This window comes from Argopecten irradians, chromosome 3 (genome assembly GCF_041381155.1).
Source record: "Argopecten irradians isolate NY chromosome 3, Ai_NY, whole genome shotgun sequence".
Classification (NCBI taxonomy): domain Eukaryota; kingdom Metazoa; phylum Mollusca; class Bivalvia; order Pectinida; family Pectinidae; genus Argopecten; species Argopecten irradians.
In genome coordinates this window covers 3,920,422-3,947,923 of record NC_091136.1, presented here as the reverse complement: position 1 = coordinate 3,947,923, position 27,502 = coordinate 3,920,422, and the positions used below count along the sequence as shown (strand labels likewise).

The 27,502-nt window shown below is 35.5% G+C and overlaps 2 protein-coding genes and 2 pseudogenes across 2 annotated transcripts; all 4 read right to left on the bottom strand.

Moving 5' to 3' along the window:
* Positions 1–2,222: 2,222 nt before the first annotated feature.
* On the bottom strand, positions 2,223–7,003 carry LOC138317164 (uncharacterized; annotated as a pseudogene).
* Positions 7,004–7,011: 8 nt separating this feature from the next.
* LOC138317163 (uncharacterized) lies at positions 7,012–9,200 on the bottom strand (annotated as a pseudogene).
* A 5,784-nt stretch (positions 9,201–14,984) lies between these two features.
* Positions 14,985–24,660, bottom strand: LOC138317332 (hydroxylysine kinase-like). Its single transcript, XM_069258918.1, has 4 exons — positions 24,414–24,660; positions 20,535–21,257; positions 17,966–18,140; positions 14,985–17,604 (listed from the first exon to the last, which is right to left on the bottom strand). The coding sequence occupies exons 2-4, from the start codon at positions 20,643–20,645 to the stop codon at positions 17,144–17,146; spliced, it is 747 nt and encodes a 248-aa protein (XP_069115019.1). The 5' UTR covers positions 20,646–21,257; positions 24,414–24,660; the 3' UTR covers positions 14,985–17,143.
* Positions 23,517–24,344, bottom strand: LOC138317162 (uncharacterized). The gene has a single exon (XM_069258720.1). The coding sequence runs from the start codon at positions 24,342–24,344 to the stop codon at positions 23,517–23,519; it is 828 nt and encodes a 275-aa protein (XP_069114821.1).
* Positions 24,661–27,502: the final 2,842 nt, after the last annotated feature.

The window sequence follows — 27,502 nt, the reverse complement described above, 5'->3', positions numbered from 1 at the left end:
TCTTGTCTTTTCAAAATTTTAAAATTAATTATAAGTTTGATAAAGATGATAAACAACAGTCACATGTTAGGAAATCTGATTTTTTTCGATGTATATGTTAAAGATACTCGAGATCAGTTCTCTGTCACAGAATTGTTTGCGCTTTTCGATTTCCATGGCATTATGTTAACAAGTGTTTATGGCTTGTAGTAGAAGCGATGGTTTGACCGCATTCGCCTTTACTAAGGTAGACAATTCGAGTCCTTTTTTTATCTTATCAGAAAAATGGCGGCCGTAGATTATAACATGCAATCTACAGACGCCATTTTTCTGACAACGTCAAAAAGGACTCGATGTGTATGGCTTTGTAAAGTCGAATCCGATTAAACCATCTCTTTTACTACATGCTATAAACATATTAGTAAACATAATGGCTTAGTTATTTGGTGACATAAATAGGTAATGAACCCTGTGGACTTGAAAATAAAAAAGTGTACTTTTTTGCATATTTTGCCAAAATTTACATACAACACATCTACGAGTCAACAGTAATATCTAAGGTTAGGACGGATGCATAGATACTTTATATCAACTAATTTATGTTCAACTACACCTAAAAGTGATATATAGCCTTACAAAAATCACTAGTTTAAACGGAGTCTTAAACCTTAGAAGAAACAGGCTCGTTTCATAATCAAAGCATCTTACAACACTATCCCATTCATTGCTTTCATTAACGTGTCATATTTATTAATATACATTGTATTTTATATTTGGTTTGACCTGGCGAACTATCTTACCTTTCAAAGCATTTTAAATATCATTGAGGGACAGACAAGGTGATTAATTGTACACATGTACATTTTATCTCAAGGATATTTTTAACATTACGACCATTTTTATATTTGAAATAATACAGTTTGGCCCTAAATGATCCTAGATGTCGATGAGCAATTATATTCAAATAAATAATCACAGCTACCAATGCCGAGGCGAATTCCACAAGGAGTAGTTGATATATATCGGTCGTACGTTGTTGACCCTGGCAGTTTATTAGAAGTCTAAAGTAACGTACTAAACCATACTAAATATTCGAAATAGCTATTACGAGTTTTTCAATGTATCAGATTGCATGTGTTCAACATTTGAGTTCATAGAGCTACTGTTAGTTTAGTGGTGTTTTAAGGTTAAAACGTATTCATTGAATTTACATACATGTAACAAAATTGTGGTTAAAAAGTGCATGAAATAGTGCATGTACCATGATTTTAAGAAACGTGTTTCAATCAGCTTCTATTCAGAGCTGCCAGAGTTACTTCCCTTCGTTTTACTATGCCAATCAAAATGCAACGGGGGAGATAACTCTCATAGATAAGAATTTTCGGTTCTTACCGATTTGCTGCTAATGTTAAGTTAATGCGGGATGCTTTTTCAGTAAATCATAAAACTATACATTGTGTAAGTATTACTTTTTAAAACCAATATTTATAATGAAAGGAAAAAGGAAAGGAGATATAAGAAAAAATATAAGACAGTGTCTTATCTTGTCGCTGTAGAGTTCCGCTTTTTTCACCTTTTTATTGATAATGTCTTATTATCATCATGGCTAATGATATACGTGTGCATTGTGCGTGAGAGTTGGTATATATATAGAAGTTACATAACAAGTTACCAAACACCTTTGTCTAAATGTTATGGATTTGTTTTCCACAAAGGAAAAAATATATAAGTAAATATGTTATTTATTCTCTTCCTGAGATTTAAGCACTATTTATTTCATCTTCTGAAGTCTTCTCAAATCAACATGTTAATATTTACAAGAGATGGCATAATAAAAGTAACAAATACATTTAACATGTTTTAAATTTAATAACAAGATATACAATTGTATTAACGATGGTGTCGTCAACTTGGAGACAATAAGTTCAATTACCTTTAATTCGAGATGTATAAAAGGTTTACATCAAGTAAGACCACAGAGGTAAAACGACCCACTTATTGGTTAATAAAACCTCTCTTGTTTAAAGTTTTTATTTACATTTTATCTACCTAGGATAAAAAAAAATACATGTTCGCCCAACGCACTAATGAATCGGTATGTGTTGAAAAAAAATACTTTTATACTGTCCAAAGTGTAAAAGTTCCAGCCATCTATGACCACGAATATAATAAGGCGTGGTACTCATTTGTAAGTAAGAGTCTATCTTGATCATATGCTGTGTAAAAAAATCAATGTCTAGTTTTCATTCCGGAATTCGTTTTTCCGACAATGGTCTGAGCGTGTTTCGTTTCTCGGGATAGTCTTCTTCTTCCGGTTCCACTGTGATTGACGAATACTTGTTTTCCAAGAGAATCATAACACCGCCAATAATCAATAAACACTGAAAAATAAATAAAAACTGCGATAAAAATAGTAAATATTAAATTAAGAAAAAAGAAGTATAATGTTTTCAAAATTTTTAATGAAATGCGTTCGAAATAGTTCGTATTTAATTTACGCATTTTCCACCGAAACATTATGTATTATGCTTATTTCTTGGCAATTACGAACAAATATTAAATTATTAAAATTACCAAAATAATGTGGATCAGGTGTTAATTTTACAATGCACTTCGTGTCAATTCTAATTTGATCTTAACGAAACCCAATGTGAATCAGGTTAATTTAGGCTATTATTTATATGAAAACTATCTTATTTTTACTTCTTAATTGACATAAAGGCCTAGTATTATAAACTGTATGTTTATTTTTATTTATTTATTTATTTAATTATTTTTTCTGTTAAATGCTATTTTGATTAGTTACCTGAATGATATAAATCATTGGGAGAATTTGCCCAGAGCTTGAGGACAGAATGGTATCAACAATGGCGTCATAACAGCTCTGTCAATGGAAAACACGTGTGGAAACAATAATGATAAAACCATTTACAGATTATTCATAACTGGATATTTATAGCTGGCACTCAATATAGGTTTAAATAAACAAAGATCAATGTTTTTTAAACGTGTTTATTTCAGAATAGTAGTGCTAGCTTGATTCCATTAACATTATGGCGACAAACGCTTTAAACTATGCTTCAAGTTCTTTAAATGCATTTGCTGTAATGACGCCCACACTAGACCTACATATTAAGTTAGTTATAGAACGACAACTCTTCGCAGATATTGCAATTTAAAAATATCACGGACATCGTCGCAGGTTGCATGAAATGCTCCTGAGATATTGTGACTGATAATATCAGCATGGTCCTCATTAACTGAAAACGTTACTGTCAAGAACAAATGACGTAAAATGTACCTGTGGTCAAAACAGGAGCTGATTAAGTGTGTGATGAAAGAGACTAAATACAAAAATATTTTACCGATATGTCGGAGGATTAAACATTTCCGGGCCAGCAGGAACCATTAAGGCGTAATTTCAGCTGATCCATATCACAACAGATGATATTTCCCGCTACCCTGATAGGTTTGTTGAGATTATCAGTTAGAGTTTTGTACTGAATCCACCCATAAACACCACAACAGTCGTACTGAAAGAAATAAAAAAAAACGTTCATATTGTCAGCCGTGAACTTATGCTATGACGTCGATTGAAGTCAATCTAGAAACGCACTTGAATAAAATTTGCAATGACTTATATTTCAACAAATTTTATTGACAGATGTTATACAAAAGCATCGAATAACAGACAGTTATGTCAGAATGACATGTTTCATGTGAATAATTTTGCTTTCGAGTTCAATTCTGTTTCGTTCAAATTCAATTTCAATGAATTTTATTGACAAAGACACAAATTGTCAAATGGATTAGACATCAGGTATTGCTTACAGAAGTTTTCTTCCTAAAAGATGTTTCGTTCACTTACAATCAGTATTTCCATGCAACCTCTTAGACTTAAAAATCCGGTGATGTCCCTTAAAAACAAGGGTCATATGTGCGAAGACATTATTTTGCACTATTGCAGTAATGCACTTTTAAACATGGCACATGCAGGTTCTAGATTGTGCCGCTGAAATATACCGACTATTATGAATGGACTGGAAAGTACTACATAGGAATGGCTTATTGCTCTGTATATATTGCTGGACCTATTAATATCCTAGAAAGACAAGGAAAATTGTCTAAAAGAACAATATCTAGGGACTAGTTTAGACAAAGCTACCAAAGCCGTCACCATGACTTAAGGCTGAATGTTCTTGAAATGGTTTTAGACCAGAACAAGTCATTTTTAGTTTACACAGGCCATGGATTTGGAGGCTGTAGCATGTTTGTGTTGTAGTTTGGTGTAACAGTAGAATTACTACCCTTTTAATTAAAATACCTGCTGTCTGGGACATAGAACAAGAACAGACCATTAAAGATGCTCCACCGCCGACAGGGCATAAATGATATTAATCATTTGAACAATAATTGGTGTTTAATCGTGTATATACATATGCCTAATTAACACAAAAAAATAACGTAAAATAATTTATTTCGCCTTTGGTGCATGCACAATCAGTACTTCATTCCACATAGGATAAAGTGTCACGGAATTTTTTCGGGATGCAATTAATTATTTTTCATATTTTTAAATTGAAGTAAAAATTAGAAGCCCAAACTTTTCAATGGTGGTAATGGTGTAAAATAAGTAACTTTTGTAACTGAAGAAAAAAATACTAAATCGTTTGCTCCTGTTGTTTATAGTGAAAAAATACCATTTGTCAGTGGTGGAGCATCTTTAAGGATATGCTAGAAAGGAATATTATTGTATGCGTTTCTGGTACCATTAATGTACGAGAAAAGGATTACCTTAAGCATTAGAAAGGACCATCCAATACTTTTGTCGTCTGTCTCGTATACGCCTCCATAATTCTTAAACGAACTGTACATTGATACCTGAATGGACGTCTTTAATGGTATCTTGTCGTTCATACTGCTACCAAGCTGTAATTAGTAACATATTTTATCATGAGTATAATCTTGCGAATGAAAAAGAAATATTAAAATATCATTTCATCTGGTAGATCATTCAGCGACAACTACTCTAATCCGTACATAAGCATGTGTTCATTGTCCATGCAGTTTGGCGTATTAGAAAATCGAATTATCAATATATAATCTACTGTAAATTAATTTAGATCAATAAGGAAAAGAGGGGAGTATTTATTACAGTTAACTACTTTTCATGCTTTTGTTGTAATTAATTCAAACGTCATTGACACATGAATGTTTTTTTATCATCTTCAATATTATTCTGTATGAATACACATGCGTCTTTGAAAAAAAAAATGCAAAATTTACAATGCGTTAATGTAAGTTTATGAATTAGATTAGCTCTGACAACCTTATTAATGAAATCATAATAGTAATGACTTATTGCTATACATTAAAAAATATTGTACTATGGTTAATTAATGGCGCATGCATATATTGCAATGTGATAGAATAGTTTTATAATTCAAAAGGGGAACGAATGAAGTTAATGATTCCTACCGAACTGTCTGTGATCATACCGTAGAAGATGAATTCAATAAACAATAGGATAACCATGAAGCCGCTATACTGAAAGAAAAACATAATATATACTGTGACATAAAGACAGTCGCCATCCAGCAATAGGAAATTCAACATATATATTATCGCAATCTTATAATAGGAAATTCATTATTTATTTCCTTATCAAGCAACTCTCTGAAACTCATCCTCGATATTCCACTATCACTGACGTTATATCCAAACCCTGGAATATCTCTTAGTAAAACTTTTCAGAATGGAAAAATTCTGGACAATTCAGAAGAAAACAACTTGACCAATCACAGGTCCACAGAGACTTCCTTTGAAGATTTGAAAGCGATCGATTCTCAACTTCAAAGCAACGCAAACAACCATAGTGCACAGTATACAATGCCTTTTATGTACATTAAAAGATCAAATTACGTGTGCTTTCTGTTGCTTCCAGCTTTATCGTAAGATGTCCCAGGAGTGGATATAACGTCAGTGATATTAACCCCTGGAGTATCGAGGATATCTGAAAACTGAACGGATGTTATTATGGTGATTCTCATATGAGTGTTCCACACTTAACAACAGTAAACCCTCGCTGCTTTTCTTCGCCCCCTTGATGAGGCCTATCACAGATATTATCAACATAAAATCTCCTCCGATCCATATCGCATTGAAGAAAGTGCTTAATATATCAGCGACCCGGATATGGGCCCGGTGTTCATGGTAGGGATATACCTGGATACGAACGAGATAAGAAGGGCCTTCTCAGTTCGCTAATAGTTATTGCCAAGGTCATTATCACCTGGACTCACGTGCAAGTCACTCGCTAACCCGATCAGGAACAACCCGAAAATCTGAAAGTATAACAACCCGAATAACATCCCGAGAATCTGAAATTAACAGCCCAAATGACATCCCGAAAATCTTAAATTAACAGCACCAATGACATCCCCAAAATCCTAAATTAACAGCCCAAATGACATCCCCAAAATCTGAAATAAACAGCCACAAGGACATCCCCAAAATCTGAAATAAACAGCCACAAGGACATCCCCAAAATCTGAAATAAACAGCCACAAGGACATCCCGAAAATCTTAAATTAACAGCACCAATGACATCCCGAAAATCCTAAATTAACAGCCACAATGACATCCCCAAAATCTGAAATCAACAGCCCCAATGACATCCCCAAAATATTAAATTTAAAAAATTGGACATGCTGGATAGTGTTCATTAAGAAGACGTTTTTGTCTAATTTAAGAAAGGAGCTGCATGATTAGTTGTACTTGATGTGTTTGATTTAAATAATTGTCATGGTTGCCATTATACATCGCCGAGTACTCTCAAATTCCATTCTTTTTAATTCGCTAAATATTACAAGTGTACTTCGAAGTATACGCATATAATTCATTTAAAGCAATATTGACTGAACACAACCATTTTTTGTATTTTAACACCTACCAATTCAGCAGCGTTGAAGATGACCAGGACGATACGTGAAATTCCTCCGCAAACGCCGAGAAAGGACGCCATGGTCGCTACTAAAAGTCCATGAAAAGGATTAGTTTAAGCATTGGGAAGGACCATCCAATACTGTTGTCGTCTGTCTCGTATACACCTCCATAATTCTTAAACGAACTGTACATTGATACCTGAATGGACGTCTTTAATGGTATCTTGTCGTTCATACTGCTACCAAGCTGTAATTAGTAACATATTTTATCATGAGTATAATCTTGCGAATGAAAAAGAAATATTAAAATTTTATTTCATCTGGTAGATCATTCAGCGACAACTACTCTAATCCGTACATAAGCATGTGTTCATTGTCCATGCAGTCTGGCGTATTAGAAAATCGAATTATCAATATATAATCTACTGTAAATTAATTTAGATCAATAAGGAAAAGAGGGGAGATTACAGTTAACTACTTTTCATGCTTTTGTTGTAATTAATTCAAACGTCATTGACACATGAATGTTTTTTTATCATCTTCAATATTATTCTGTATGAATACACATGCGTCTTTGAAAAAAATAAATGCAAAATTTACAATGTGTTAATGTAAGTTTATGAATTAGATTAGCTCTGACAACCTTATTAATGAAATCATAATAGTAATGACTTATTGCTATACATTAAAAAATATTGTACTATGGTTAATTAATGGCGCATGCATATATTGCAATGTGATAGAATAGTTTTATAATTCAAAAGGGGAACGAATGAAGTTAATGATTCCTACCGAACTGTCTGTGATCATACCGTAGAAGATGAATTCAATAAACAATAGGATAACCATGAAGCCGCTATACTGAAAGAAAAACATAATATACACTGTGACATAAAGACAGTCGCCATCCAGCAATAGGAAATTCAACATATATGTTATCGCCATCTTATAATAGGAAATTCATTATTTATTTCCTTATCAAGAAACTCTCTGAAACTCATCCTCGACATTCCACTATCACTGACGTTATATCCAAACCCTGGAATATCTCTTAGTAAAACTTTTCAGAATGGAAAAATTCTGGACAATTCAGAAGAAAACAACTTGACCAATCACAGGTCCACAGAGACTTCCTTTGAAGATTTGAAAGCGATCGATTCTCAACTTCAAAGCAACGCAAACAACCATAGTGCACAGTATACAATGCCTTTTATGTACATTAAAAGATCAAATTACGTGTGCTTTCTGTTGCTTCCAGCTTTATCGTAAGATGTCCCAGGAGTGGATATAACGTCAGTGATATTAACCCCTGGAGTATCGAGGATATCTGAAAACTGAACGGATGTTATTATGGTGATTCTCATATGAGTGTTCCACACTTAACAACAGTAAACCCTCGCTGCTTTTCTTCGCCCCCTTGATGAGGCCTATCACAGATATTATCAACATAAAATCTCCTCCGATCCATATCGCATTGAAGAAAGTGCTTAATATATCAGCGACCCGGATATGGGCCCGGTGTTCATGGTAGGGATATACCTGGATACGAACGAGATAAGAAGGGCCTTCTCAGTTCGCTAATAGTTATTGCCAAGGTCATTATCACCTGGACTCACGTGCAAGTCACTCGCTAACCCGATCAGGAACAACCCGAAAATCTGAAAGTATAACAACCCGAATAACATCCCGAGAATCTGAAATTAACAGAAATGACATCCCGAAAATAAATAACAGCACCCAATGACATCCCAAAATCCTAACATCCCAAATGACATCCCCAAAATAAACAGCCAAAGGACATCTTAAATTAAACAGCCACAATGACATCCCAAATCTGAAATAAACACCACAAGGACATCCCGAAAATCTTAAATTAACAACAGACCCCGAAAATCAAATCCCACAATGACATAAAATTAAATTGAAAAAAAATTGGACATGCTGGATAGTGTTCATTTAGAAGACGTTTTTGTCTAATTTGAGAAAGGAGCTGCATGATTAGTTGTACTTGATGTGTTTGATTTTAAATAAGTGTCATGGTTGCCATTATACATCGCCGAGTACTCTCAAATTCCATTCTTTTTAATTCGCTAAATATTACAAGTGTACTTCGGAGTATACGCATAGAATTCATTTAAAGCAATATTGACTGAGCACAACCATTTTTTGTATTTTAACACCTACCAATCCAGCAGCGTTGAAGATGACCAGGACGATACGTGAAATTCCTCCGCAAACGCCGAGAAAGGACGCTATGGTCGCTACTGAAAGTCCCATACCGTCTTACATAGTTCTTGTTAACCTTAAAAAAGAAAAGTCAGTTAGAAAATATTGATAACGATATTTGGTTCTAATTGTTATCAAAATATTTGGCAAACTTGACATACGTAGTTTGAACATAAAATTCCTAAATTTCCACCATCATTGTAAACAAGAACTTTGTATTTGGTTAGCTCAGGTCGTTATTGTTTGTGTTAACACGTTTTGTAAATATTTCGATATTATCACATCATTGTTATCACAATAAGTTGTTTGAGTATGCAAACTGAACCAATTACTGTTTTCTATACTATTACATTAACGTAACCTAAAATGCACATGTGATTTAAGCGGTTCGGAAGGGTAACCTCTCTCTGGTTTACTGTAAATCTAGGTCATATCTCAATAAATCTTCATCACGGTATACAGATTAAATGGAACGTGTGTGACAACAACGGAGTATAAATGAACATACTGTAATTTGCATGAATGAATAAAATTGTTGAACTTCCCAAATATACTTCAAATACATGCAACCACTTCAGATAGAAACTTTCACTTACCGTTATTAAGTCTAATAAATAATTCTGAGATAGAAATGCACTATAAAATTCTTATATTTTTATTTTAACGATAATAATTATGTTATTACCTTTAAAAGACGGTAGAGAAAATAAAATATACTAGTATTTTTCAATGGCTCTTCATATAACCCTTCATATGTATGTAATGGAGTTGTGGATTTGATAAAAGTGAAAGAAATTGACATATCTGGTAACATAATACTAATATAGCAAACGATACTCTCTTACCGACTTCTTTTTGATACAATTCAAAATGGCGGAGAAACATATAAACGCACATCTACATTTAATTATAGAACAGTAAACAAATTTAGTGGTTTGTTTACGATATAACCAAATGTTTGTAAAGTATGCCATTTTTTGGAGAAAAAATTGAAAATATATTTATCATACGTACCTTGATAGAATCATGAGCATTCAGTTATTATACTACTAGTGATATTCCGTAAACGCCATTACCAAATGTATGTATGCGTGTTGTTTTAAAATAGGTTGAACGGAACATAATGTGTATTCATTTCACCTATTGTTCTTCAATAGAGACAGACAATTGCCTAAGGTTTATTTATAGTTGTGCGTACAGATTTAATTTGTGACTGCGAGAAACAATACGCAAATTAGGTTAGTTTACCGATTGTATTTAGAAACATAAAAAACATTGACCTGTGTGTCGCGTGCTTTGAATTTGGAACACTGCGTGTGCGATATTGACACTTCATCTTTCGACTATTTGCGGTGACAAACTACAACGTTTGCGAGCTGCAGGGTACCACAAATCAAAGTCACGTAAGTTTTTTTATGTGGGAATTGTTATAAAAGCAGTTGTTAGGCCTAGAAAAATGTCATTTCTATACAGATAAATACTTTGAAAAAGAATAAAATTGTTATTTGCATCAGAAACAGTCGTTCGTTGGAGTGGCCGAAATAAAAACACATTCAGTTCGCATCTAGCTAGTAAAATTTGACGTAGTTATTACGAGCCAATCAAAATCGAGTCCAGACAAGACTAGTCGATAACGTCAGCACATGTTGTAGACTTGCTAGAGTTTAGCACAGAGGCTTGTGGAGCTAAATAAGATGAAATGAAAGCGGCCATTATTTACCATTATGCATCTGCTGTTGCTAATTATTTATAAATCGATCTAACATGTATTCAGAACTTTAAATATTTTTTAGCTTGTATTTTTCAATTTTATATAATTAGGCCAAAACAAATCTGTTTAATTTTATATAATTAGGCCAAAACAAATCTGTTTAATTAGAGTTACATTGGCAAAAAATGCAAAAAAAAATAGGGTCGGTAGGTCGGGATGTTTTTTTTTATGTCTTTCACTCTGACCCTAAGCCGGAGTCTGAGATCGAAATCGAGTAACCCTAGACAGACATCGAAATCGAGTAACCCTAGACAGACATATTTTTTAGGCCATGAAAGGAATTAACATTGATTCTTTTTATAAAAGATAAAAAACAAAATCTATCTATCAGACTGAAAAACCTAAATTAGAATTATAAATTTAAGTGTACTACATTCACCAATACATTAGTGTGACTCATATTAGAAGACTAGACTCAAAAAAATATTTGCAATTATTTCACGCTCTGCAAAGACCAATATACTTTTTATGTGCAAGGCCAAGACAAAAATAGTTTCACATCCCATTAAGACCAAAATAATTGTAATAAATTTATATGCACGGCAAAGACAAAAATAGTTTTATGTCCGGGAAAGATCAATATAATTTTGAAAAATGTATATGCAATTCGAAGCCGAAAACTGTTTTGTCTTGTCACGTCCAACATAAAATGAACACAAAGCAAAGGCAAATATTTCCTGCTTTAATTATGAGTTTCAATATCTCCACTCATCTTTTGATCCATTCCTTTAATTTCAATGAAATATTAAACATGATATTAATGTCTTTGTCTTTTCGTAATTTCAGTTTGTCCAGAAAAAAGGGAATTTATTCAACATATCCCTTGGCCGAGGTTGAGAAAGCAGTTGCTACTGTTGAAACAAATCAGTTATCTATACGTAAGGCGAGCGTTCCGCGGTCTACACTCCAAGACCGATTATCTGGACGAGTTCTTCCTGGAGCAAAGATTGAGAAACCATCAGCACTATCTCCAGAAATAGAGGAAACTATAGTCAAGCAGGCAATTAGTGCATAGGAGAAAAGCTTTGGAATCGGCAGAGCTATGCTTCATGCAAAGACCGGTCAGGTGGTGAAAGCCCTGAACCTGAGGACCACTTTTAAAAACAGCATTCCAGGCAACATGTGGGGGAGAGGCCTTAAAAACCTCTCCCAGAGATGGTCATTCGGCGGCCTGAAAAACTGTCCACACAGAGAAGCAGGTTGATGAACCGTCCTGTGTGTTAAGTATTTTAACTCTCTTGAGGAAATCCCGAAAGATTTGAAATTGATAGACGAACCTAACCAGGTATGGGATATCGATGAGAAAGGTTTCCAAATGGAGCATACTCCAATCGCAGTGTGTGACCGTAAAGGAGCTCGCAGCCTCCCTGGTCGAACCTCCAGTTCATGTCCTAGACTGCGTAAGTGCCAGAGGATTATCAATTCCACCTTTGTGTGACGTGAAGGGTAAAATGAAAAGATCTCTAGAATCATTCAAGACTCAGGATGTCCCTGCTCGCACTGTAAGGGCATGGCAGCCTGGATGACCGATATCCTAAGAAATCAGTGGTTTAAGGAAGTCTTTCTCAAGCATTGTCACCAAGAACGTCCGCAGCTCTTAATACTGGACTCACACAGCAACCATGAAGTGTTGACATTACTGGAGGCTGCCAAGGCATCAGTTATCCACATACTGGCCTTGACACCACATACAACTGCATGGCTTCAGCCTTTGGACAGAACGGTATTTTGACCCCCATCGACAGCTTACAACCGGTAATGCGCGGAGTTCTTAGCAGCAAGTCCACTGATCTAAACAGACATGGGCACAGGTTGAGGGATGGAGTTATTTACCACGGCTGATTAATTTTTAATTATTGACCATAAGCTTAGATATTTGTGTTTATGATTGTGTCAATTTCAAAAAGAAAGAACGTAACGTTAAATAAAATCTGTAAATTAACGTTTAGTTCCTGGTATTTAATACATGTATTTAAAAGACATTATAGCATTTTTTTAAATAATGCAGCAAAATAAATTTAAAACTCGGAAAATGTAGAGATAAAAAAATTAGGCCTTTGAAATATTTGTTTATAAATTAGATTAATTTACCATGCAATCTGAGGGAGATATATCCAATTTGATTATGTAGTATATATCCTAATTATCAAACTACATATGTCATCATGCAGAATACATTTATTACAGAGCTGCATGTCTTCTATTATGAAGTCATTCAAACAGGTATGATTGTAGTGTGATTCTCAATTGATCCATGTGAAAATTACATGATATGTGTATATGATGACCAAAAAGAATGTTATTCCAATATTGTTTAAAAAAAACCTCACTTTTTATCAAGTGACATTTGATATTTTTAATCTGGAAATTATTCTGTGCCATTTTAGGTTCAGAGATTTGCATTTTCAAATTTAAAAAAGTTTGCCTTGCATTTAGAATCTAAATATTTTTTTTTTATAATTTAGCTACTAGTGATTGATCATAATATTCCTAAAGGTTTTATTCTCGAAGAAATGAGGAGATTCCTAAATGAATGTCGTATTGTTTTTGTAGAAATGTACAAGAAATGAAATCTGTATTGCCTGCCTAGAATGGAGACTGTCAGCAATGCCAACATCACTGCATGCGGGTACAAATGTGTAGTCTGATCCAAATCCTTAATTTACACTGCGTATATACTTAGCTGTTATAAAGATGTTTTTAATTAATAAAAAAAATGGTCAGTATATTATAGCTATAAGGCCTTCCATTTTGTAATTGATTAAAACCCCTCCTTTGGAAGCAGTGGCCTTATGGCTAATATAAATTGAGTTGTCAAATTACCACCACATGTGTTACAAGTTCAAAACCTGCATTGGGTAGTTGTCTGCAGGTACTAATAGTAGGTCGATGTTTTTTCTGAATACTACCCGATCCCTTAACCTGGAAGGTCAAGGTCCGTAAATGAAAATTACAAAAAATAAATTACCTGTCCGTATACTTCATACCTACTATATGGTGAGGACCATATTTGAGATATTCTTTATATAATATGCATCAAAAACATGTATCCCTATTGGACATAAACACATATCCTATTACTTAATGTCAGAGTGCAGTGTTTATTTTCAATTTGACATTGTATATTGCACGGGGCATGTGTATTGAGACAAGACATGTTGAGATATTCCCGTGCTTTATATAGGGGATTGGGCCAGTGAAGGTTAGAGAAGAGAGCCAAAGAAAAAATGGCGTGCCACTGATACCACCACTGTTCATAATAGGGGATTCTAGATAACATTTTTGATTAAGTTTTTTTTTATTTATATTTTTTTTAATTTCAACTACTGCAATGTTTTTAACTTGTTGTCAGCTTTAAAGGGCCCATTACCTTTCCGGAGCAAAATATAATGGTTTCCTTAAAAACATAAATAACATCAGGAAAATTGCGTACCGATGACCTAAAATAAGGTTACGACCGCCAGAGCTCAATGCAAAGGATTTCCTGCGTTAATATTATGGATAAAAAACAGTGGAGAGTCAATTCGCTGTTTTGCCGTCATGGCGCAGTGATAGTCAACTACCGCCCGGTATTTAGGACGACGCGGGAAACATAATACGTACCCGCGTTATGAAAATTCAACAATTTTACTTTTTTTTAATCAAATTCAGTTCAGAAGGTGATAAATGCAGTTATTAACGGTATGTTAATAATTTTTGCGACTCTACAAAAAAAAAAAAATATCAATTATCGATCTTGTTTTTACATTCCCATTGTCAAAAATTTAAAACAACGTTTCGGAAAAAGGTAACCTGGAAGGTCACGTAAATGAATAAAAATATAAATTACCTTTCCTATACTGCCTCCCTACACCTATTTTGTCAGAGGAATGGTGAGGACCATATTTGAGATATTCATTTTAAGATCAAAGTTGTATGAATTTTATTAAGATTGTTGATAAGAAATCTCAATTGATAAAAACAAATAGTGATGAATATTTCTTGTACCGGTATATAAAATATATCATATTTCACACATGCAAAAACTTTTAATGTTTTCTTTTTATTACATGTATTTTAGACACTGAAGTAGACCGTGATGACAGAAAGACGTGTGCTGTTCACAAAAAGACACAAAAAACAAAATGTGAATTATTTCAAAGTTTTTTTTAACAAAGAAGAAAGAAACCAAATGAAGAAAATTAAAACTCGTGGATTTTGACCAAACTCGTCAATTATAAAATATTATTGTGTCTCCTCATATAAAACAGTTTCCATCTTTGTATATTACAGAGTTGCCTCCCTTGCGGGTAGGTATTCGTTGTGATGTCATTATTTTGTGTGCGAAATTCTCTATTTTTTCTCTTAAAAGTATGATGTTATGCCTGCAAACACACGACATCACAATCAATACCTACCTGTTAGGGCAGATAACTCTATAATATGCAAATATAGAATATCATTAGTCAATATCTGTACTATAAAGTAATGACTGTGCTGTTATATTGCAAAAATATGTTTTAATTACATTGAGCATTTAGAGGATTATATGCAGATTGACATGCATGTTTTCCTGTAATTATGGTATTATTACATATTTCATTTATGAATGTACATGTATTTTAAAAAAAGAAAGAAATACATGTAATAATTTATCTGAAATGAAATACACTATTATTTAGTTGTCACTTTTCTGTTTTTCAGAAATAAGAGCTATTCCAGTAAAACATCTTTCACAAACCCCTAGACTCCAGGTTTGCTTAGATATTCAAACAACAGCTGTTACAGCAGTTTTTTTAATTTCTTTTAAGCCAGAAGTTACCAAAGATGATTTTAATGAAATAGTTCTTGTTAAGCACCGCTTGATTTTTAGACGCTTCAAATCCCCTTAGTGAGTGTAATTAAGACTATGTATAACCCACACCGATCCTCTCCGTTCAAGAGTTTTAGTTTGTTTTTTTTGTTTTTGTTTTTTTTTGAACAATGAAATGCGAAACGCTACAACAGATAAATAGGTCGATAACCTAGATTCATTCAAAAACATTATTCCTAATTCACGCAATGGATTCTATCGTGTTTGAATATAACTAGTGTTTTAGCTGGAGCCAATCCCTGCATCATAATCCTTCCAACGAAGACTTGAAAATAGTTTAGGTCCTCACATTTAACAATATACACTCCAAAAGTTGGATATTATTTTATCAAGTATGGCAGCTTATATGACAATTCGCCGACGCTAAAAATAGGGTTAAAATATAGGAACAAATTGCTTACGCAGACATTTAAGAAATATTTCATCGAGTTTTAGCGAATTAGGCTTCATACATGTATATTCTCGACTACATTGACTATTACTTTCCAAGTGTTTTAAATGCATCGTATTCAAAAAGTGCAATACAATTGTATGGCCTCTATTTTAAACCAGGCAAATGTCAAAACGCTTCAGGATAACCTTCGGATCTCTGTAGAATTCTGGTTTCTGGTTTCTGCTCTCAAGTACGTGTAGCGCCGCCTTGTGTGCTTTTTGAGAATAATAATCGTCAGCCCTTCGGACTCTGTATTTATCATATGATAATTTGTTTGTAATAATTTCTCCACTGGCACTTCATACAGACATAACATCAACAATAGCAAGTAACCAATTGACGCACATGATCCATTTTGGCCAACCAATCAAAATGAAAGATTATTTCTTTCATACCTACGGATGTAATACTGGCTGGTCTAGGGCAATAAACTCATGCCGCATGAGGCTGTATTGCATGGCTACCCATGCAATAAAGCCTCGTGACGTCACAGCGTCAACAAAATTTCTATTTCCTCGGTAAAATTTTAATCTTTTTTCACAAACTTGACTAGTTTTACTATAAAAGATGCAAACAAACGGCATTTTTGTTGAAATATCACGTTATTTTTCATGTATGAAAAATTGTCCTCTAACCGTGGATTTCTGCGAATTTAATTCAAAATAGTGGGATATTATACTTGTAAAATTGCAATAAAACGTCGAGATATGAAATAAAAGTACTCTTTCATTAGTGGATATGAAGGATAGGGATATTCTACCCTCGGGATCACAAAATGTTGCAAAATCCTCGACAAGCCTCGGGTTTTACTACATTTTGTGAACCTCCGGTAGAATATCCCTATCCTTCATATCCACATATGAAAGAGTCTTATAATATTATGTAACCAGGAGGAGTTCTATGTAACGTGCGGTAATGCGACCGATTACACATGTAGATCAAACGTTATTGGGTATCAAAAGTGTCTTTGCTTCTTCATCGTCTTGTCTGATGGAGATTTTGGTCTCTCCGTCGAGTTTGTCTAGGAAACCCCAACAAATATAATTTCCAATATACACATTTCCGGGATCTGATTCCCGCGCTTTTTCCCCGAGCAGACTACACTGCAAAATACGGGCTACAATACAAATGTCCAGTACCGACTTTTCTGTCGCTGACAAAGGCATAACTGAAGTATACGACTCTAAAACCATGTCCCGGGTCGAGGCCATTTTATCTGTTGTGAATGACCTCGATAATTCATTCATAAACATGTTGGAAATCAAGATGGCCACTTCAAATACGTAGCAGGAAGTACAAACATCCCCGAAGTCTAAAATGGCGGCCACCTGCCATGTTGAGTTGGTGTCATTTCTCCTCATGACGATATTTTGTAGTCCCATGTCATGGTGGATCAACCCTTTTGGTAGAAAAATTGGATTCACTTTAAACAAAAAGACATTTTAATTTTCTACTGGCTACTTTTCACATTGATTAAAATCTAAAAGAAGGAAACAGAATTATTTCATCCTTAAACGACCTCTAGCTAAAGTCTAAGGTCAACGACTCTAATTGAGTGCACACTTACTGTATGCATTTCAAATACATGTACAAGGTACATATGAATCTCGTCGATATTGATGCTATGAAGGGAATAAGTACATGTACAAGTCAACGTATATTAAACATCAGCAGAGCTAGAGAGTAGAACTATCTATACCAACTCCTGTAGTAACACACAAACTTGTATAATTAAACAAAGAACGGGACTCACTGCCTACCTGTTTGGAATTCCTGTACACGCGTCATGACTAATAAGTTGAATTCCGAGATTATCTTTGACGCCAAAGTCCGGAGTTTCTCACTCGGGGCGTAGTGTATTAGACCTTGGAGCTGTCCAATCTGGGATAATTTCCATATGCTGTCGTAATCTAGGGCTCCGGAGTCCGAGAACGACTGTGACATACAAAGTTACGCGTATTTAGCATTACCACTAGGGAATTGATAAATATTGATCTCACTGCTACTGATGACTCGAATATTATTAAGATTTAGAACACCTTCTGATTGATACATATTGAACATGATATGGTGTATGAGTCCTAGTAACAGCCATGACTTGTGGTAAGTACCAGTCCCTACTAGGACAAACACACTGTCTTATACCTGATTAGGAATGACCATTCAAGTATCACCGGGGCTAATCGTACAAACCGGGCTACGCTATTTACGCTCGCGGAAACGCTTCGTTTACATAGAAATTGTCGTCTAGAAGTACGTGCGTGAAAAATATTTGCTCGGTGTTCAACTCACGGATAAGATTCCAAATATACAGTTTAACCACTGAACAGTAGAGTTATTCACCAAATCGTAGAAGCAAAATTGACATTTTATTGTATTATACTTTGTCCTGTATTCCGTGCATAGTATAGCGGTTATGTCATATCATGATTTAAAAGAGTGATTTTGTCATATATTTAAAGAAATATATACCTAAACGAGAGACAGAGCTAAAACTGGATTCAGTTCATAAAATTATTACAGATTTCAATGATTATGTGACTTTTTCTTGTTGAATGTTACTGTTATAACTATATTTTACAAATTACGCATACGCTGCAGATTGGTATATGCATATACTAGTTCTTAATATACAATTGCTTCAGTCGAAAGTCATATCCATGACAACAGTACTAAACTGACGTCAAATTGAATACCACGTTGGAACGATTCCGATTCGTCTGGTAGGTCGCGTTTCAGGATTTCAAGTTCTAAGACGCTTTTCCGTCATGTTAACTAACTCATGCTTAGAATGGTTCACGGAGTATTAACCAGAATGTTCCCCAAAACTTTAATTTCGCTGTTCAGAGTTTAAGCGTTGAACTGTATTCAGTTGGCTATTAATACATAATAGGTCGAATTACAATGCAAAAATGTTAATTGAATTTATTCTGTATATACTGTATTTTAATTCAAAACTATAAATCTTTGCTCAGATGATTTTTGTGCAGCAGTACTATTCTACTGAAAAAATGAGAAATGATTTAGGAACTATGATGTATTACCGGTTAGCGTTTTCGTATGCGTAATTTGGAAAAGGTAGTTATAACAGAAGATTCAACAAGAAAAAAGGTCGCTTATAATTGAAATCCGTGATAATTTTATGAACTGAATCCAGTTTTAGCTCTGTCTCTCGTTTAGATATATATATCTATTTGAATATACAACAAACATCACACTTTTCAACCATGACATAGCATACCCGTCTATATTGTGCGCGAAATAAAGGACAAAGTATAAAACAATAAAACATCAATTTTGCTTCTACGAATCGGTGAATCAATAATTATAATGTTCCGTGGGTACCTTGTAAATTTGTAATCTTAGCCGTGAGTTGAACATCGAGCAAATATTTATCGTGTACGTTCCCCCAGACGACATTTTTCTATATAAAAAGCGCTTCCACGAGCGTAAATAGCGTAGCCCAGTTTGTACGATTAGCCCCGGTGAGTATGGTGGACAAAATGTTTCAATAGTCAAAGTAAACAGACGCTGACAATGACCTGATGGAAAATGTCATTGAGACAACTTCTGGCTTCCAAAGCTATATACGGTTATTGGTGTTTTATTATATAAGAGGTTAATAGTATAGTATGGCATGCAGTGTCGTATACGTGTATTTGTACATGTCAAAGAAAATATCAGTTAATCCGTAATATAAAAATGTTATATGTTTGATTCTAATTTTACAATCTCCATTTCCGGAATTGTTTCTCTGGGTTTCGATTATTATGTGACTTACGTGAAGAAAAAAATGAAAATAAACGAAGCAGGCAGCAGCTCAGAAGATTTTGTCATTGTTTCGGCCCTTAGTTTTACATGTCTGACGTCTCCAACATAACAAAAACCTCTAACAAGCCTTTCCCGGCGACGACAGCAGTGAACACTATTACATACAAATGCATAGGCGGCATGTTCGAAGACAAAGATAATGTCGTCGCTCACGGCGATTTGTTGCTGCACGTATCTGTCGCCTTTGTCGATCTAATTGAAACAACCTTAGGTCTAGAGAAAAGTTGAATTAAAACGCAAAATATCATTGTTTGCATCTGTGTATAATTCTTCTAATTTCTTGTAGTTCACATTTTGGTCCATGATCATTCCTGATCACGTGACAGCGAGACGAAGAGGGATTTTTCAGAATACCAGATACCTGAACCAAATAGCCGAAATGACATCTACGAAGCTCAAGGAAATGAAAATGCATGCGTAAACTATCACTCCGCTTGAGCGTTTCAATCTGAAAAAAAATCAATTGACGAAACACATTCAATACGTTACGCTACCAACTTGCATACGGATGTTTAACTTTCCGGAGAGGTTGCCCAACTCTTGTATCACACTCGGGGTCACAGAAAGGTCAGACAACACATGTCCTTCTATATAGGTTAACACTATCATTTGTCGTTTGGCGACTTTTCCTGTAAGAAAATCTAGTTTTTATTAATCAACGGTGTATTTCTAGATTTTAAAAAGGATCCAAAACATATAGGATCAAGCATCGAAATAATTCAAGGACGAAGTTCAACTACAAGACCACAGAGAATTAAATGATTGTTTTGCCATCTTGATTCTAAATGCCAGTAAATACATATTTCAATACAACTGTGTCTAATTTAAAGAAGAAAATATCCCTCTGTCAGAGACTCACAATGCAACAAAAATCGTATTCCGAGGCAATCTCTCCCAGGGTGCATTGAGGCCCCCACAATTAACTGTGGGAGAAATTAATTCCGAGGTAACTGGCATTGCCACAGGATCAAACATGTTTTTAAATAAGTTGGTATCGAATTTATATAAATTGTTGTCATTAAAAATATATTCCTGCAGATAGTTAAATGTAAAAATAAATATTTCCCATTGTTTTGATTAGTCCCCTGATAATACAGGGAAAATACTTGCCATTTTTGATGAGATCAACGGAGCTTGTATAACTTCCGGTAACGGTTCGGACCGGAAGTGGAGTTGGGATGCCGTCTTCAATGACGTGCAGCATCAATCGCATTCGCGCATCTACATTATTTAAAAAAAAATGTTTAAAAAGTTGATTAGTTCCATCTGCAATTCGACCATAAAAGCAGCATTCAATTACAATACTAGAGAGTCTATAAATATATATTTAGTTACCAATAGGTCCCAGATTTATGAATATTCCTTAACTTTAAGAGATAATATAATCATTACGCGCTAACGCGCGTTATTCAATTTGTCTGCAATTCTGGGAGAATTATAGGATCATTAATCCCCCGAGAATGCAATTAAATGCTTAGTTAAATATTGCCTGCAAGGTGTTGTTTTTTTTAAATAACACAAGTTACACAACATTGACAAGTATACGGTGTATAAATTTGGACACCTGTGAAAAACCATCTCAACCAATTTACTTTAAATTGAAAAAAATAGGATACACTCCCTCTAGATAGTTTTCTCTCGATTAAGGTTAAAGTCAAACATTACAGTCTAACATCACTATAAAGTGCGATAGAGAAAAAGGAGTTGAATATGTAAGTTTCTGAAATAGGTAAATGTCATTTATTGAACAAACTTGGTAGCCCTTCATCCATATATAGTTGTAACCCAATCAAGGATTAATCTAAGGAGGAGTCAGATTTTAAAGCCAAATTTCAGCAAAGCTCCCATTTTGGACCTCCGCCGTACTATCCCAATGGGTCTTAGCTCGGTCCTTTATAAAATATGATTGTCCTCACCTAAAGTTTCCCCTCTGAATCAATTAAAACCCCTATAGACCATTTTCATTGAGATCGGAGACTGAAACCTGAAAACAGGAAGTGGGCCAGCAGCCATCTTGGAATACCAAAATCTTTACGAAAAATGTTTGCATGTTGTTCAGCATCAAGTAAAACCCTTATATACCAATTTTCATTGAGATCGGAGACTGAACCCTTAAAACAGGAAGTAGGCAAGCGGCCATCTTGGAATACCAAAATCTTTACGAAAATGTTTGCATGTTGTTCAGCATCAATTAAAACCCCTATATACCAATTTTCATTGAGATCGGAGACTGAACCCTTAAAACAGGAAGTAGGCAAGCGGCCATCTTGGAATACCAAAATCTTTACGAAAATGTTTGCATATTGTTCGGCATCAATTAAAACCCCTATAGACCAATTTTAATTGAGACCGGAGACCAAATCCTGGAAACAGGAAGTGGACCAGCTAAAATTAAGAAAATTTGCCCTTTTGGGACCCACCCCTCAGCCCCTAGGGGTCGGACAAGACTCATTTATATAAAATATGATTGTCCTTCCCCAATGATGTTTCACACCAAATATGGATGAAATTCATCCAAGGATGAAGGAGGAGTAGAATTTTAAAGCTAAAATTAAGAAAATTTGGCCTTTTGGGGCCCTATCCCTCAACCCCAAGGGGCCAGACCAGGCTCATTTAAATAAATTATGACTATCCGTCCCCAATAATGTTTCACACCAAATATGAATGAAATCCATCTAAGAATGAAGGAGGAGTAGGATTTTACAACTGAAATTAAGAAAATTTGCCCTTTTGGGGCCCCACCCCTCAGCCCCTAGGGGTTGGACCTATCTCATTTATATAAAATATGATTGTCCTTCCCCAAGGATGTTTCATACCAAATATGGATGTAATTCACTTAAGGGTTTAGGAGGAGTAGGCTTTTGTATAAATAGTTTTACGCACGACGCACGGCGGACGGTGGACGGCGCACGGCGCACGGCGCACGACGACAGACGAAACACGATGACAATAAAAATGAGTCGAATTCGATATACATGTAGGTTGTGCATTATTAAACTTTTGAGCAATCTTACTCTGAACCACGATGTTATGATTATGGGTTATATACTGGTCAGGAGTGGAGTGGCATGGGTATATATATATTAATCCGGATAATTGTTACCGGCAATTGATTATTTTTTATATGTTACTAAATATCCGGAATCTGGATGTTTCCGGATCTGACTTATGTTTTAGTTGTGAATAAACAGGAGGAACGTCAGATGAACTGTAACAAATTAATGACATTTTATCAGCAGTGTCACATCCCCAGCGCTGCTACAACGAATATCAATTTTTGCTGTTATTGAGATTTTCTGTCTTCTTCTTCTTTGGTTTATCACCATCCGTCAATAGTGACTATTTAAGGTGAGGTGATACGGCTCAGTGGCGTGGGGAAGGGGGTTATATACAGTGCTTTTTTTTCTGGTGCTGGAATAGATAAAAGTGGATAGGTTAAAAGCTTGATAAAAATGAGGTGTTTATAAGCGAGTGGGGACTTCAGGGGCTACGTTGTTTATGTTTGCCTTGAAGCCCTCCAGTGTAGTGTTTTGTACTGTTGCCACGGAGGAGATTCGAGTGTGTGATGGTGTGTGGGAAAAAGGAATACTTAAATGTATCCTTTGTGGCTGCGATGTGTCTGTATGCATAGGGATGTGTGTGTCTAGTGCGGGTGTCCACAGGTGTTAGGTATTGCTCTGGGTTGTTGGCAACGAGATGGTGTGTGATTTTATATAGGAGGATGAGTCGTGATTGTAGACGGCGTGTTTGTAGTGTTGGCCATTGGAGTGTGTATAACATGTCTGTGACTGAAGAAGTGCTATGATATCTGTTGTGTTCATATCTTGCTGCTCTGCGTTGAGTTTTTTCTATTTGTTGTATTTGGCCAGTATTATGTGGGTCCCAGATAGAGGAGCAGTACTCAAGTTTGGGTCTAACAAGTGCTTTATATGCGTGTTCTTTAATGTGTGGTGAATTGATTGTGAGGTTTCGTTTTAGGAAACCTAGTATTCTGTTTGCATTTGCGGTTATGTTGTTGGTGTGTTTATCCCATTGGAGGTTGTTTTGTAGTGTGAGGCCTATGTTTTTACTGTATTTGACGTGTTCAAGTGAGTGGTTATGGAGAGTGAAGTTGTGGTGGATTTTGTTGCGTTTGGTGGTAGTGGAGATGACGTTGCACTTGTCGGGAAGAAATTGCATTAGCCAGTCATGTTCCCATTGTCCTGCGTTGTCAAGGTCGTGTTGTAGTTTCTGTGTGTCTTCTTGTTCGTGTATGGTCTTGTAAATGATACTATCGTCTGCGAAAAGTCTAAGGGTGCTGTGTTTCATGTATTCATGTAGGTCGTTGAGGGCCGGTGAGCTAAAAAAACACACAGCGAAACTGTTACCAGCCCATACCCAGTAGTGACGGCGTCCTCGAGTCCTTTTCGTTGATTAGTTTGACCACATAGCCGTCCACACTTGTCTGCTCGATATAGGGATTTTCCACGTCGACAGAAACATCGACCCAAACATTTTCATCTACATATCCGTCAAGTTGACGTTGTGACGTCACTGCGAGCCCATACTTGGCGCGGAGTAATTGTTTCAGTGACACAAGGAATACGTGACGGAGTTCCGGTGCTTCCATATCAGTTGCCGCTGAAATTTTAAACACAATGAAGACAAATACAAAAAATGGAGAATGAGAAATATCCAATTTAGGATATCAAATACAATGAAACTATAAATTTATGTCTTATGTCGCTTTCGGACATCCTCTATGCTCCAGGGGTTACTATCACTGACGTAATCACAGGCATTTGACTTTATAGATATTTTTCTCTCTATATATGTGTAATACTAGAACCAAATGCCTGTGGACGTAATATCCACCCCTGAACTATCTCGTATTAAAACTTAAGACAGTTAAACAGAAAAATCGAGCGACGCCAAACTTCAAAGCCACATTCATCACCACAGCGTACGGTTATTCGATTCTTTTGATGTACCACAAAGGATAACACATATGTTCTATAGACTTCAGATAGTCCAGGGATGGATATAACGTCAGTGGTAGTAACTCCTGTAGTACCGAGGATGCCTTCGGGAGAATAGACTTTTATATGTAGTATAAGTGCTTTGTCCCATTATAGAAAGCGAGGGGGGCAGGGGGGGGGGCAAACATGTCTTTTTGCCCCCTTATTTTCGCCGAGTGAAATGTTCTAGAAATGCACATTTGTACTTCATCTTTAGAAAATTTTGCTGCGCGGCACGTTTCCTAAAACGTTCAAGCGTAATGTTCATACGTTTAACATAAAAATCAATACACGATTCAAGCACGACTATAACTTCAAAGGGTTCCCTACATAAACACCCCTATTGTATTAACAGAGTTGGTGTTCGGGGAATGAGTCGTCTAAATCCTCTCTAATCGAGTTCCCGACTAAGTAAGACCTTCTATAGGCCTAGTCAAGACCCTGGCTAAATGAGCTTTGTTACAAGCCGACACGCACTCTCGTGTTACTTGATTTACAGGGCTGTCTCGAAACTCAATCTACACGTAAGATACGTCTCATATACGTCCTTGGTAACACTGAGATACTTGACAGCAAGCGAGAAGGGTATGGAAAGGATATATATGTATAGAATCCGTCTGTTTAGACACTTAGTTTATAGACATGGCGGATCAATGTTTCAGTCGAATTCATTTGAAAGTGACGTTTAAAAATTGTTTATGAGTGTGTGACAGGTGTGCTTGAAATGTTGTTGCTTATTTCCACCGATGAAAGTTCATCTTTGAAAGGACCATATGCATATTAAACACATATGCTTCACATCGTCATGGTTTCTGGATGTGATCACCTTGCATGTCGAGAACCTTTACTTCCGACTCCGAGAGGAGGTTAGTTTAGTCAAGGACTAATACACACGGTTATTAAATGACGTGCCAGCTTCAGGAGACGGGGAACACTGATATTACGGATACAGATGAAAGAAGAGAGAAACATACCTTGAGAATTGAACTTCATTGTATATAGCAAAGGTTTACTACGCCAAAAAAAAGGAAAAAGAAAATGCGCGTCGTAAAAATAGCAACTAAAATCGTTCTTTCTAAATATTGATATTTTTGATACATATATTTATATCATTGCATTTTTGCCCCAAAATTTAAATGAGTTCAAGAAGAAATGTCATATCGAAGTAACATGTGCAAGATTGATGATTTAATTCGACATATTTTGAATATAGTCATATTGTCAATACTATAATATTGGCCTATAGGCCCTACTGTAACTTGTAGTAGTAAGTCAGAATATAGAAACAGTATAATACATGCAGTAGAGAAATACGCACTATAAAATTACCAATGTCAATACTGTAAATAGCATGTGGTGTACAATACAGTGTCAAAAGCCAACAAATAGTAGCTTTAAATTCATTTATTTGGTGTCATAAGCATTTAAAATTTTCCGATTTAAGTTAGAAACACCACTCACTGATCCAACTGATCCGGATCCCCCCCGTAAACCGTGCGGTAATGTTATAAGCATAACGACATTCCGGAATTGTTTTTTGAGTGCGGGAATGCATCATCAGTGAATTTTCTGTTCCTGCTTAGCGTTCGGCATACAGGGAGTGGGACGACTGGTTCGCCCGTTGTCAGTTATAATGTGACCGGTGGGGTGTGTTGCTTGGTGTCTTTTCGGCGGCATGCTTCAGTGATATAGCACTATAAAAAGGGCAACATTTTCACTATACAAGAAGACACAACATGAAAATACCGCAGTCTCCCAAAACACTCACCTCGCACAACATACACGCAACACACCGCATACATGGGAGGCCGTCCCTTACATGACCATAGCTGTTAATAGGACGTTAATAAATCAAACAAACAAAAAAAAAATCATCAGTGAATCGTAAGGATCCTGTCGGGTCGACAGCTTTAAACTTTCATGTTATGTCGCTGATATGACTGAAGGCAAGGCCTTAAAGGGCGCAGCCAAATGTTTTAATATGAATCATGCACGGCATATATAGGATATGCGAAGCTCTACTTGTTTATTGTTTATATTTTCTATTTCATGTAGATCTAGAAGACATAATTTAGAAATAACAGGACGCACTTTAAAACTTATAGAAGTATTTGATGTAAATTTGTCTAGCATAAACTAAAAGAAATGAACTCCATTTATTAAAAGTTGATCCAGGCTCTTCAATTCACATTTGATGCTGGCCTGTGCGTAATGTAGGGGAACCCATCCAGTATATATAGAATACATGGTTAGTACTTTACATTATTATACTCAAGTGAGACTCCTAGCATATCTGATGGGTCGAGAGATATTTGGTATTTTACACTATCACACGTTGCAGGGGCAACATAGGGGAGTGCACGAACACGGCTAGGAACTCTCCAGAATAGACAATAGTACGTTATCGTAGCAAACCCCCTAGCAACGGGTGATAGTGTATTTTTGAGACAGTGCAAAAATATTAACCGC

Coding starts and splice junctions, on each gene's coding strand:
- LOC138317332 (XM_069258918.1), bottom strand. CDS start 20,645: ATGATAGTGTTAACCTATATAGAAGGACATGTGTTGTCTGACCTTTCT. Junction 18,141..20,534: donor AGTTAAACATCCGTATGCAA/GTTGGTAGCGTA, acceptor TGTATGTCACAG/TCGTTCTCGGACTCCGGAGC. Junction 17,605..17,965: donor TGTACAGGAATTCCAAACAG/GTAGGCAGTGAG, acceptor TTCTACCAAAAG/GGTTGATCCACCATGACATG.
- LOC138317162 (XM_069258720.1), bottom strand. CDS start 24,344: ATGAAACACAGCACCCTTAGACTTTTCGCAGACGATAGTATCATTTAC.